A 13,948-nucleotide genomic window follows, 5' to 3' on the forward strand; every position below is an offset into this window, starting at 1 on the left:
CACTTAAGGTTCCTAAGAGCACAGTGGCCTCCATAATCCTTAAATGGAAGATGTTTGGGACGACCAGAACCCTTCCTAGAGCTGGCCGTCCGGCCAAACTGAGCTATCGGGGGAGAAGAGCCCAAAGATCACTGTGGCTGAGCTCCAGAGATGCAGTCGGGAGATAGGAGAAAGTTGTAGTAAGTCAACCATCACTGCAGCCATCCACCAGTCAGGGCTTTATGGCAGAGTGGCCCGACAGAAGCCTCTCCTCAGTGCAAGCCTGCATGGAGTTTGCTAAAAAACACCTGAAGGACTCCAAGATGGTGATAAATAAGATTCTCTGGTCTGATGAGACCAAGATAGAACTTTTTGGCCTTAATTCTAAGCGGTATGTGTGGAGAAAACCAGGCACTGCTCATCACCTGTCCAATACAGTCATGGTGGTGGCAGCATCATGCTGTGGGGGTGTTTTTCAGCTGCAGGGACAGGACTGTTGCAATCGAGGGAAAGATGAATGCGGCCAAGTACAGGGATATCCTGGACGAAAACCTTCTCCAGAGTGCTCTGGACCTCAGGCTGGGCCGAAGGTTCACCTTCCAACAAGACAATGACCCTAAGCACACAGCTAAAATAACGAAGGAGTGGCTTCACAACAACTCCGTGACTGTTCTTGAATGGCCCAGCCAGAGCCCTGACTTAAACCCAATTGAGCATCTCTGGAGAGACCTGAAAATGGCTGTCCACCAACGTTTACCATCCAACCTGACAGAACTGGAGAGGATCTGCAAGGAGGAATGGCAGAGGATACCCAAATCCAGCTGTGAAAAACTTGTTGCATCTTTCCCAAAAAGACTCATGGCTGTATTAGATCAAAAGGGTGCTTCTACTAAATACTGAGCAAGGGTCTGAATACTTAGGACCATGTGATATTTCAGTTTTTCTTTTTTAATAAATGTGCAAAAATGTCAACAATTCTGTGTTTTTCTGTCAATATGGGGTGCTGTGTGTACAATAATGAAAAAAAAAAAAAGAACTTAAATGATTTTAGCAAATGGCTGCAATATAACAAAGAGTGAAAAATTTAAGGGGGTCTGAATACTTTCCGTACCCACTGTATTTTTTGTATAAAAAAATGTATTTGTACTGTATTATAATAAATAAATAAAAATCATTACATTTGAAATTAAAATAAATAAATGTAAATTTATTTTTAAATGATACATTTAAGTGTACAAATATTAAAAATGAATAATTTAAAACCAATAAACTATATTTTTATTTTAAATTATAAATTTATAAATAAGTAAATAAATAATTATGTTTATATAATGTTCACAACGTAGGTTGTGATTTCTATTGGAACTGAATATTTTTTACACTCCGCAAGGCAAATGAAAGCAGATGATCTCAGAGTAGACTGCAGTCATGAAACCATTACCCGGTCCAACGTCCATCTAACCTCATCTGCCTCCTCCAGGTGGACAGGACCGTTCAGGTCGAGCAGTTCTGGAGATTTACGGAGATCATCAGGTCTGGACTTCTGCACACATCTCAAGCACGGAGATCTGCAAGCTTCTGCTGTACTTCCACACCATCACCAGGTACAACAGCACTCACACACATACAGGTCAATAGCATTGTAATTTTAAGCTTTCAAACTTTTCGTGGTAATTTGTAATATTATGTAAAATAAATGTTTTCAGCAAATGTGGAAATATAATTTTCTAACATTAAATTACATGTATGCATTATATCAGCCAGCAATTTGAATGTTAACCATGTGTTTTGTAGGAAAGAGATGAAAGATGTAGGGATGACGGTGGTGTTTGATGCACGGAAGAAGCCGCCGCATCCAGAGTTTGCCAAAGCTCTCCTGATGCTCCAGGTGGCCGTGTGTTTTTTGGGTTAAAACTGTGGCTTGAGAACATTTCTAAATAAATATTTGAGCATTAATCTTGAGCGTTGTCCACAGGAACAGGATCCTCGTGCTGTGCACTGGATTCTTCTGCTGGTGAATAAGGACAATCTCCACAGTCATGAGAAAAGGCCAGGCGTTACGGTCAGAAGAGTTGTTGTTTTCCCCCTATAATCACACACAACTGGCTTCAGTGGTTCTCTTTATGATATAGTTGTGCAAGTAAGATTATTTCTCACAGACTTTGATCTTCTCAACGCTCTGCAGATGGAAACAGTGACGTCATTTAAGGCTCTACATAAAACAGTGGACGTCGGTCAGATAACTGCGGCTCTACACGGGTCCTTACCGTACAATCACTGTGACTGGATACAAATACATCAGGTACATTATTGTGTAGCCAGCATTATTAATAAAATATTAATGTAATAATAATATTTAGGATTATTATTATTATTTGTATTATTATTATGAAATAGTATTTTTATACATATAATATTATGATAGATAATATACAATATTTAATAAAATAATATAATATTAATATGAAATTATATTTAAATATAATTATATTACATTATTACATATCAGTTATAATAGTATAATAATATATTTAATATATAATCATTTAAATTATATTATATTATTTTAAATTAAATAATATTTTAATATTTATTATATAATATTTTGATTATTAAATTATATATGTATTTTTATATTTTAATTAGTATTTTATAAATGTCTTATTATATGAATTATAATATTATAATATTTAAAATAATATTACAAATTCTAAAATAGTAACTTATATTGTAATATGCATTATATATTACAGCATTATATATTGCAATAAATATTACAATATTATATTTTAAATAATGTGTGTATATATATATATATATATATATATATATATATATATACACATTATTTAAAATATAATATTGTAATATTTATTATTATTACTACTACTATTATATTATATATTTATAGTCATTATTATTATATATAACATTTATTATTATTATTATTATCATTATTAGTATTATTATACTGTCAATTATAATTATAATATATTAACATTATTATATTAAATGACTTTTTTAATTATTTTGTTATTTATTGTTATTACTATGTATGAATTATGTAATATTTATAATAGCATTATATTAAATTAATTATGAAATTATTATAATATTATTATTATTATATATTTATTACTTTGTAAATTATTATTATTATAACCTTTATTTTACCAGGAAAGAAGCACATTGAGATTAAGAATCTCTTTTACAAGAGCGTCCTGGCCAAGACTGACAGACACAGCACGTTTGAGTTTAACAAATAACATCCAACAATACATACACCTATACACACACAAGCAAATCCATTAAAATTTCAATATCAAATACTTAACTAGCTAAAACATCTACAGCCCGATGTTTCATTCTCCAAATCATTTAAAACTATTTTAAAAGTGTTCAACGGGGACCAGTTTCCTCAGTTTCAATGTACTTTGCAAACAATTCCAGGCAGAGGGAGCAGCAAATTTAAATGCCTTCTTCCCAAATTCAGTTCGTACCACTGGAACAGACAGAAAAAATAATTCCTGTGACCGGAGGCTATAGCGAGAAGGATTCTTTTTGCAGATGTATGTACAAAGATATGAAGGAAGTAAACCCAGGATAGATTTATAAATAAAAACATGCCAGTGTTTTTGTCTTCGGATGGACAACGCAGACCAGCCAACCCGAGCATACAACACACAATAATGAGTGAGGGTTTTAAGATTTGTTATAAACCTCAGTGCACCATGATAAACAGTGTCTAAAGCATGTAAACACTGTGAAGATGCATGCATATATATAACATCACCATAGTCCAGTACAGACATAAAAGTCGCTGCAACAAGCCTCTTTTTTGCCTCAAAAGAAAGACAGGATTTAATTCTAAAGTAAAAACCCAATTGTTGGAATAAATTAGCTATTTTACTTTTAAGTTTCTGTAACCTTGCATATCTGTACAAACATGCTCCACTTTTTCTGTTACAGAAACTGTATCCATTTGTGTCAGACCTGCAAGAGGCGTCCGCTCTGCTATCAGGAGCTATAAAGAAACTGGAAGGTGTTCATAAAATCGACACAGTGCAGGTAAAGTAAAACATTTATATCTGCTCTTGTCCTGTCATAAACTGACTTCCTCCAAACTAAATTCATCCACAAATGAAAGCATGCTGTTCTTACTTAAAGATGATGCACAGACCTCTGTGAATATGTAAAATGGCAGAAATTCTTGTGTGGAAATCAGGATGTGCATCAGTGCATTGAGGAGCAGGCAGCTCTAATGAAGGAAGTGATGGAAGACACGCGATTGGTCGGCTTGCAGAGGGGAGGCGGAGCCATGCTGGCCAGGCTGAGGCTGGAAACTGATGTGAGGTCGCCACACTGTGAACAGAGCTGGTAAAAACACACATTTCAACACACTTCACTCTCAAACTTATGGAAGCTTGTTTCCACCACAGAATGAAAAATAAAAAAGGTAATTGCGACGTTATATCTCACAATTATGACTTTTATCCCAGAATTGCGTGATATAAAGTCAAAATTGTGTGATATAAAGTCAGAATTGCCTGATATAAAGTCTCAGTTAACTTGAATAATAAACTTGAAATTGGAATTGCATATTTATATCTCGCAATTCTGACTTTATAACACGCAATTGCGAGTTATAAATTCAGAATTGCATGATATAAAGTTGCAATTGTGTGCTATAAAGTCAGAATTTTGATATAATTGGACTTTATAACTCGCAATTGCAAGTTTATATCTCACAATTCTGAGAAAAGATGTCAGAATTGCGAGATATAACCTTTAATTCTGAGATAAAAAGTCACAATTATCTTTTAAAATGTTATATTCTGTGGCGGAATAACGCTTCCATACAAACTTGAGCTAGATGAATGACTAAGCTATTAAAGGGATACTCCACCGTTTTTTCATATTAAACTATGTTATTCCCTTAACTAAGACGAGTTGATACATACCTCTCTCATCTCAGTGCGTGCACTTAATCGCTCTGGCGCGCGGTGACACTTTGAAAGCACTTAGCTTAGCCCAGTATATTCAGTGGTATCTAACAGCAATGAATTTAGAAGTGACCAAACACATCAACGTTTTCCCTATTTAAAAACAGTTACACGAGTAGTTACCAAGTATGGTGACACAAAATAAAACGTGGCGCTTTTCTAAGCGGGTTAAAAAGGATAACTATAATGTATGGAGGAATAGCACTTTTGGAAGTACTTTGACTCAGCGCAGTACAAAAGTCATCTCTTCCTCTCACTTCTGTCAATAGTGGAAAGAGGATCAGGCGTGACTTTTTTTAAATAGGGAAAACGTTGATGTGTTTGGTCACTTCTAAATTCATTGCTGTTAGATACCATTGAATATACTGGGCTAAGCTAAGTGCTTTCAAAGTGTCACCGCGCGCCAGAGCGATTAAGTGCACGCACTGAGATGAGAGAGGTATGTATCAACTCGTCTTAGTTAAAGGGATACTTCACCTCTGGAAAGATGAATGTGTATTTAAAATAGGTCATTTATGTAGAAGAAATGTGAAGAAATTTTTTTATTTGGAGCTTTCTAGACTGAGAAAAGCCAGAAAATGTATTTTTGGCTTATGTGGATGAAAGACAACAACTCCCAGAATGCACTTGCTTCGCTGCCCTAGGAGGCCACGCCTACCGGTAAGAGAGCGCAGTTGAAAACAAGAGGCTTGTTTGAGATGCGCCTAGCCTCGCCTGAAATGTGTGCGAGAGTAGGCGGCTGCAGTGAGGGGAGGAGTGAAAAAAGCGCAGGCAAGACGGACAGTTCTCTCTTCTCGCAATGGATCTGACACCTGTGAGATCAAAGATGGATATCGCGGGATTCACGATATTCACGCTCGTGCACGGTGTTGCTAATAAACTGGATGTAATTTAAGTTCTGTTGCTTTTATATTAAAATAAATAAAATGAACAAGACACCCAAAGTACTTGTTATTTAATTCCATTCCAAATACATGTTTATCAATATTTTTTTCTTTAATACAGACATGTGTTTTTATTTTTTATTATTTTTTTATAAAAAATTAAATTGCATAACCCAAAGAGATCGCACTGTCAGATAGTTTGGGAATATTCACACATAAAATATACACATAAAACATGATATTACAGTTTTAACATTTTAAAAGAGAACAACATCGCAGTTGTTTAAACCAATGAGCATTAAGCTGTGTCGTCAGCAAGTCGTTTCCCATCATGCTTTTGATCAGCGCAGTCGGTGGAGAGCAACTGCGCTCGCCTGCAGAATCCGACACGTGCGCCTTGCGATCGCGAGAGATTTTTGACATACGTCAGCATGACATCAGAGCAAGGCGGACCGCACTTGGACACATTTCTAACCGGCATGCATCTCGCGCTGATCACCGGTGATCGATTCTGCGCAGATTTTGCTCATCTCAAACAAGCCTAAGGTTAGGCTACCAGTGAGTCTCCGTGACGAGTCTGCCTGGGATTTCGGGATCACCCAAAATGTCCGGGATTCGGCTTTTGCGTTCTACAGTCGCCATTCATTGTTTACTGTGGCGAGCAGGACGAGGCTAGGGTGGCGGGAGAACGGCGCGAGGCCGTTGGCGTCATTACTGAGACGCACCGGTCTCGCAACGGAGGTGCGGGAATTTTCTTAGCAATGTTAAAACGCACATCAACCGATCACTTGTTTAGCGTTCATGTAAACACTACATTCAGATTCACCGATCGGAATGAATTCAGTTAGATTGAAACTAAAGGTGTGCATGTAAACAATGAATGGCAACCGCAGAAAGCAAAAGCCGAATCCCGGACATTTTGAACGATCTCGCCCGCCTGACAAGTCCGGGAAAAGGAGGATGGTAACCCCTACTTACTCCGCTTTCTCCACAGAACAAGAGCCTGCTAGCTTAGCTTCCAAAGAAAGACGGCTGACACTGTGTACATTCTGTGAGTGAGATCCCACCCTCTATGGGCGGGTTGAAAACAGGCGGAACAGCTCCTCCTACTGGCTGTAGTCTTTAGCCTAAGGCCAGAAAATCCTCCGATGACGCAAAATGACGATTTTTGCGTCATCGGAGGATTTTTTCCAGACAAAAAATACATAAATCTCTCCTCTCAGGGGGATATGAGGGTGGAAAGCATGGTAATTCGAAAATACTACAGGTTTTCTACTAATACAAAGCTTAATGCTAAATCCTGAAGTATCCCTTTAAGGGAATAACATAGTTTAATATGAAAAAACGGTGGAGTATCCCTTTAAACTACAATTGTGTATCCAATATCACTTCAAAGTACATGTGATGTGATGGAATCACCAGTAATGGTGGAATGGAAAAAACATATTCTACTGATCATCATGCATATAATATTGAAGATCCCTGATGGAGTAAATCATCTGTTTTGCCGCAGTGAGGTGATTGACACAGTCACACATCTGTACAATGCCATGGAGGAGCAGGTGCATGTTCTGGCCAGGAAGTCCAATGTCTCCCTGCAGCACCTGGACTTCCTGTTACAGCTCAGAGAGATGGAGTCCAGGTTTGCAAAGGTACAATCATAGATCTAAACACAAAACACAAACGGAAAGGTTTTGAAAAATCAAAGGTTTTAGTACTACGGTAAAGCCACAATATACTGTACAGTACACTACCGTTCAAAAGTTTGGAGTCATACATTTACATTACATTTACATTTATTTATTTAGCAGACACTTTTATCCAAAGCGACTTACAAATGAGAACAACAGAAGCAGTTAAACTAACAGTAGGACAACAATATGCAAGTGCTATGAGCCTTCTCTGTTTAGTCTAACGCAGTACATGCATGTCATTTTTTTATTTATTTTTTTATAATAGAATCGAAGAGAAAGTCGGTACGATTTTTTTATGTTTTTGAAATAAGTCTGATGCTCGCTAAAGCATTAATTCTTTGATTAAATACAGTAATTTTACATTAAGATTATACAGTAATAACAGTATTATTGTAAATCTTTAAAATAACTGTTTTCTATGTGAATATACTGTAAAATGTCATATATTCCTGTGATAATTTCAGCATCATTACTCCAGTCTTCAGTGTCACATGATCAGAAATCATTCTAATATGATGATTTGATGCTCAAGAAACATTTCTGATTATTATCAATGTTGAAAACTGTTGTGCTGCTTCATATTTGTGAAAACCGTGATTTACTGGATTCTTTGATTAATAGAAAGTTCAAAAGAACAGAGTTTATTTAAAACAAAAATCTTTTGTAACATTATAAATGTCTTTACTGCATTCCTGCTGAATAAAGATGTTAATAAAAGTAAAAAAACAATAGTGTACATTCATCTTCTGTATTTGGAGTAGATCTGTAGCGAGTAGTTCAGTAAGCGTGTCTGTGTGTAGATGAAGGAATGGTTGGACACAGAAGGAGAAACGCAGCTCCTGCAAGCCGAATCTGTGGACGACTCCAGTGAACGAATCCAACACACACTGCAGAGTTTCCAAGCTTTTCTCTCCGAAGCAAATGTAAGTGAAAGTCAAGAAACGTAATGCTGTGCTGCTGCAGAAGTGACTTCATTTAGGGATTAAACGAAATCCTTTCTCATGTTATGCACGTTTTAAAATCATTAACCCAGCTAACAAATATATGTTCTAAGAACGTTCCAATTACGTTATGAAAACGTTATTTCTGAACGTTCTCTGAACATTCAAAACGTTATTTATTTATTTATTTTTTTAAATGGGGGGGGGGGGGGGTATGCAAACATTTAAGTCCACCTGTGGTGAACAAAAGACAGTCTCAAAAACGTGTGATTGTCAACGATTGGATCTCTGAGCTGCTGTGAGTGAGTGGAGGCGGGGCTAATTAGCATATTGTGTGTAGAGTGTAGAGTTACATTCAGGATATTTTAAGGCATGAAGTTTTATGTTTTCAAGGAAAAAACATTTAAATATGTAATTTTGGTGATCAAAGATGAGTTGTAAGGGATCAATTATTAACTATTAACTATTAATTATCATTATTGACTTTAAGGGAACATTCCATTTTATCATTTGACAAACATTTATGGGAATGTTACTTTTGAATGTTGTCTGAACATTCTGAAACATAAAAAAAAAACATTAGACAACCATCCAACTAAAACATTTCAGAAAAAAAAAAGAAAAAAAAAATCACAAACGATGTATAAATAACATTTTTGTGCTAATGTTTTGAGAACATGATCAAATTAATAAAGATTAATAAAGAAGTGTTTGTTTGGATTCTCTTGCGTCCTGCAATTACTACACCTACGGTTCTTAACTCAATTCTAAAGAAGGCTTTATGCCAAAAAGGTTGAAGAAATATCTTAAATGACTGCATAAGATGGGTCGTTTAACAAGATATTTAAATTTCTTCTAGTGATAAAGTATGTTTACAAGCTGCATTATTCATAAAAAAAAAATATTAAAACTAAATACTGTACAAAAAATGATCCCATGATGGAAAGGTTCTATGTATGAAGCATCTGACAGAAAGAACCCTTTACGATTCCATATAGAAGAGTGTGGGAAGCTGTTTAACCGTGTGTATTTGTTGAAATACCAGGAGCGAAAGCACCAGGCGATGATGCTGGTGTCCGACGCGGAGAGAGTGCAGGGGCCGAACTATCCCGAGACCGAGGTGTTTCACAGGAGGGTGTCCACGTTTAAATCCAGCCTGGCTGAGTTTGTGTTGCGGGCCGAGCGCTGCTGTGAAGAGATGGGGATGATGGTGTACGTCTGCCACTTCTGCGAGAGGGTACGTCTGACAGTTTCATTCATTTCTCCACATACTTTATATATAAACTAAAACCAAAACATTGGAAAGACTCATTTATATGCAAACACCATATAAAAGTGAATTTTGCATCTGATGACCCCTTTAAGACTGTATATGAAAGGGATAGTTCACCCAAAAATGAAACTTCGGTCAATTCTGTCTCAAGTTGTTCCAAACCTGAATACAAACGAAGATATTTTGAAGAATGATGGTAACCAAACAGTTAATGGACCCCATTAACTTATATAGTATTTTTTTCCCCCATGAAGTCAATGAAGCACATTAACTGTTCGGTTACCCATATTCTTAAAAATATCTTCTTTTGAGTTGGCTTTAAAATCCATGTTTGAGGTTTGTCATTTATGTTACATAAACATTAAAGCTTAATAAGTCATGGTAACAATAGTTAAAATAGGATTTTCAGCATCATTACTCCAGTCGTCAGTGTCACATGGTCCTTCAGAAATCATTCTAATATGCTGATTTCGTGCAAATTCAGATCATGAGATCATACTGCCATCTTGTGTTTTATGTTATAACTAGTCATCAAATATAAACTTGCCTTTCAAAAAATACATCTGGTTAGCTCAACAAAGAAATTTCAGTAACACTATTTTACAGTGTCCTTGTTACATTTGTTACACGTACTTACCATAGTAATAACAGTAAATTATGCATAATTACATGTAACTAACTTTCAACCAAACCCTAATCCTACCCTAACCCTATAGTAAGCACATGTAGTTGCTTAATATTACTCAGTACTTAAATATATTTACACTGTAACAATGACACCTTAAAGTAAAGTATAACTGGAATTTTGACTTTTTTTAATCCATATAATGCCAAAAATCCCCCCAAAAATCATGAACTAATCGATCTTCTCTCTCAGGCTTCAGCCGTGGCCAGCGACTGCAGGCGATTTTTGGATCAGGATCAATATAGCTGTTCCCCAGATGAAGAGAGCTGGGCCCGTCTTCACGCTCACCTGCAGAGGTTAGACGAGTTTTCTCCCGAACACTTCCAGGACGTGAGAGCGCAGGCGTGCTCCAGCCCCAGGGCTCTGCGGGTGTGGGACGCTGCCTGGATCCACTGCCAGGACGTCCGGCGCCGGCTGGAGGAGAGACTGGCAGGAGCTCAAACACCCGCTGGACGAGGCTCTGACTGGCCGGAGAAGATTCCAGGTGAGGATTCAGGAGCATCTGTAAGATAGGGTGGGGCGGGATGATATGGATGCTTGATTATGTCCCAGAATAAAAAAATAAAAAAATTCTCACAATTCAGGCTTTTCGCCCCTCACAATTCTAAGTTAAAGAAACTCAACATCGCGAGTTTGCATTGAGTTATTAACATATGACAATTCTGTTTTTTGTGGAGGTGGGGGGTTTGTTGTTGTTTTTGTTTTTTCTGCCAAAGAATAAAAAAATTAAAAAGATAATTGCTACTTCTCACAATTCAGGCTTTTTTCCCCTCAAAATTGTTCACATCTTGAAATTTTGACTTTTTTTTCCTCGCAATTCAGTTTTTTGTTGTTGTTGTTTCTGCCACAAAATAAAAAGGATAATTGCGACTTTTTATCTAACAATCTTATCTCTTCTTTTCTCAGAATTATGAGTTTAAATCTCGCTATTCTTTGTTTTTTATTGTTTTTTTGTTATGTTTTGTTTTTCATTGCACTCTCTCACAATTCAGGCTTTTTTTTCTCTCCCAGTTGTGAGTTTATATCTTGCGATTCTGTTTTGTTTGGGTTTTTTCTTTCTGCCACAGAATAAAAATAAAAAAAGGTAATTGCCAATTTTTTCTCACAATTCAGGCTTCTTTTTTTCACAATGTTGAATTTATATTTTACAATTCTTACTTTTTTCTCAGAATTATGAGTTTACATCACACAATTCTGTTGTGTTTACATTCTCACAATTCTTATTTATTCTGTGTTAATTATTTATTCAGAATAAAAAAAATTAAAAAAAAGGTAATTTTGACTATTTATCTCACAATTCTGACTTTTTTTATTTTTATTCCAAATAAGCTTCCATATTTGTATATTTGTTCTATTGTACTTTGTCCTAAGTTGCTTTTTTGTTCTTATTTTAAATAACAAAAAGAACTATATTGTGATATCTCATCTCATTTCTCCAAGATTTTGGTCCTATCGCCCACCCAGTACAAGATGAGCAGGAGTTTGTGCCGGATCCGTCAGAGAGCAGGGCGAGTCGATCGAGAGACAGCATGCACACCAATGTCACCTGCTTCAACTTCAGATCCAACCACAAAACCCGGAGAGAGTCCAAAACCCCACAGACCGCCAAGGAAAATCCAGCAGACTGCGGGCAGAGAGGCAGAAACGTTAGCAGAAGAGCTTCCCAGGACCAGAAGCCGGTCGCAGGCTCGGGTACGGTGGGCTGTCAGTGGTTCCCTTGGCAAGCGACAAACAGAAACATCAAGAGATCTGAGCTCCACATCACGGAGCCCATCCTCTCACAGGACCAGGAGTACGGGAACCCTCGTCGCGGCAGCTTCTGCTCTCAGACGGCCCGTGGATCCGAGACCGACTGGAGAACTGATGGAGGAAACACTGCATCCAGCCCAGAAAGCCCAAACAGAACCATGTGAGTTATATTGTGTTCTTGTGCCCATTCCAGATGCTTAAAGACAACATGGAATATTGATACTGTTCACTTGGTAACACTTTACAATACGGTTCATTAGTTAACTACATTAGTTAGCATGAACTAAGAATGAACTGCACTTATACAGCATTTATTAATCTGTGTTAATGCTTTGTTAATTTCAACATTTACTAATATTTTATTAAAATCTTGGGTTACACTTTATTTTAAGGTGTCATTGTTACAGTGTAATTATATAAGTACTGAGTAATATTAAGCAACTACATGTATAAGGTTAGGATTTGGTTGAGGGTTAGTTGCATGTAATTATGCATAATTTACTGTTATTACTACGGTAAGTACATGTAACATCTGTAACAAGGACACTGTAAAATAAAGTGTTACCAAATCTTGTTAACATTAGTTAATGCACTGTGAACTAAAATGAACAAACAATGAACAGCTGTATTTTTTTTATTAACTAACATTAACAAAGATTAACAAACACAGTAAATAATGTATTGCTCATGGTTAGTTAATGTTAGTTAATGTTTTAACTAATGTTAACTAATGAACCTTATTGTCGTTTACTTTAATACATTTTTCCGGTCTAATTGTAAAAAAAATCATCAGTGTGAGTTGTTTTTTAAATAATCATTAATTAAAATGTAATCATTTTCTCTGCCTTTGAAACAACTTTTCTTTTTCCCCAAACTTTTAAACAGTATAACAGAGGAAAAAATTCTCAATATTTTTCATTTGCTATTTCTTTCTCTGTCCAAAAGCTTTCACTGATGTCAGAAAGGTAAAGTTACGGTAATAAGAACAAATATAGGATTATAAAAGTGACAACACCGTGTTGTTTCAGATTGTACTACTGGAAACCATAATTGTTATTCTAATGGTAAACAAGACTTTACCATTATTTACATACCATATGTAAATAGTGTAGATTTCCATAGTGTCATTGTGATCATGACCAGCTATTTTGAACATCCAAAATAGCTATAGTATTACCATGGAGCCATGTGCAAAAATACATGGTAATATAATGATACTTTGGATTTGTATTATTTTTGAAATCTGTCGTTATCTTTATTTCCCGTCAGGAAGCTTCACCGCGTTATGGAGGAGCTCCTGCTGACGGAGGTGGAGTACGTCCGCTCTCTGGGATACATCTTGACTCATTACTTCCCCCTGTTGGCCAGACCCGACGTCCCGCAGGATCTGCGCGGTCAGCGCGGACGAATCTTCGGAAACCTGGAGAAACTGTACGACTTTCACTGCCAGCACTTCCAGCAGGAACTGGAGTCCTGTCAGGCAGAACCACTCAGAGTCGGACGCTGCTTCCTAAATCATGTAAGACAACAGTTTAATCGTAGTCATGCTGCTTTCACTTCTTAAAACTTACAGAATATCATTCTGACCTTGTACGAAAATTTATTAAAACAGAGAGAGAGTTTTGGACTTTACGCACTTTACAGCAAGAACAAACCCCAGTCTGATGCGCTCATTCAACATCATAGATACTTCAAGGTGAGGAACCTACAATATTGGTTATACTGGAATTTATGTAAACC

The 13,948-nt window shown here is 36.5% G+C and overlaps 1 protein-coding gene across 1 annotated transcript in view; it reads left to right on the forward strand.

The window, feature by feature from the left end:
* quoa (quattro a) overlaps positions 1 to 13,948 on the forward strand; it is a gene marked incomplete at its 5' end in the record, with an annotated part of 65,235 nt that overhangs the window by 45,536 nt on the left and 5,751 nt on the right. Inside the window, 13 exons of the mRNA XM_084098660.1 lie at positions 1,460 to 1,583; positions 1,774 to 1,867; positions 1,955 to 2,041; positions 2,165 to 2,281; positions 3,949 to 4,047; positions 4,205 to 4,356; positions 7,380 to 7,518; positions 8,361 to 8,483; positions 9,547 to 9,738; positions 10,652 to 10,943; positions 11,900 to 12,368; positions 13,478 to 13,727; positions 13,821 to 13,904. Of these exons, the coding sequence (XP_083954786.1) occupies positions 1,460 to 1,583; positions 1,774 to 1,867; positions 1,955 to 2,041; positions 2,165 to 2,281; positions 3,949 to 4,047; positions 4,205 to 4,356; positions 7,380 to 7,518; positions 8,361 to 8,483; positions 9,547 to 9,738; positions 10,652 to 10,943; positions 11,900 to 12,368; positions 13,478 to 13,727; positions 13,821 to 13,904 (2,222 nt within the window). The remainder of the gene's footprint in view (positions 1 to 1,459; positions 1,584 to 1,773; positions 1,868 to 1,954; positions 2,042 to 2,164; positions 2,282 to 3,948; positions 4,048 to 4,204; positions 4,357 to 7,379; positions 7,519 to 8,360; positions 8,484 to 9,546; positions 9,739 to 10,651; positions 10,944 to 11,899; positions 12,369 to 13,477; positions 13,728 to 13,820; positions 13,905 to 13,948) is intronic.

Source organism: Abramis brama (genome assembly GCF_963993115.1).
Source record: "Abramis brama genome assembly, chromosome: 22".
Lineage (NCBI taxonomy): Eukaryota > Metazoa > Chordata > Actinopteri > Cypriniformes > Leuciscidae > Abramis > Abramis brama.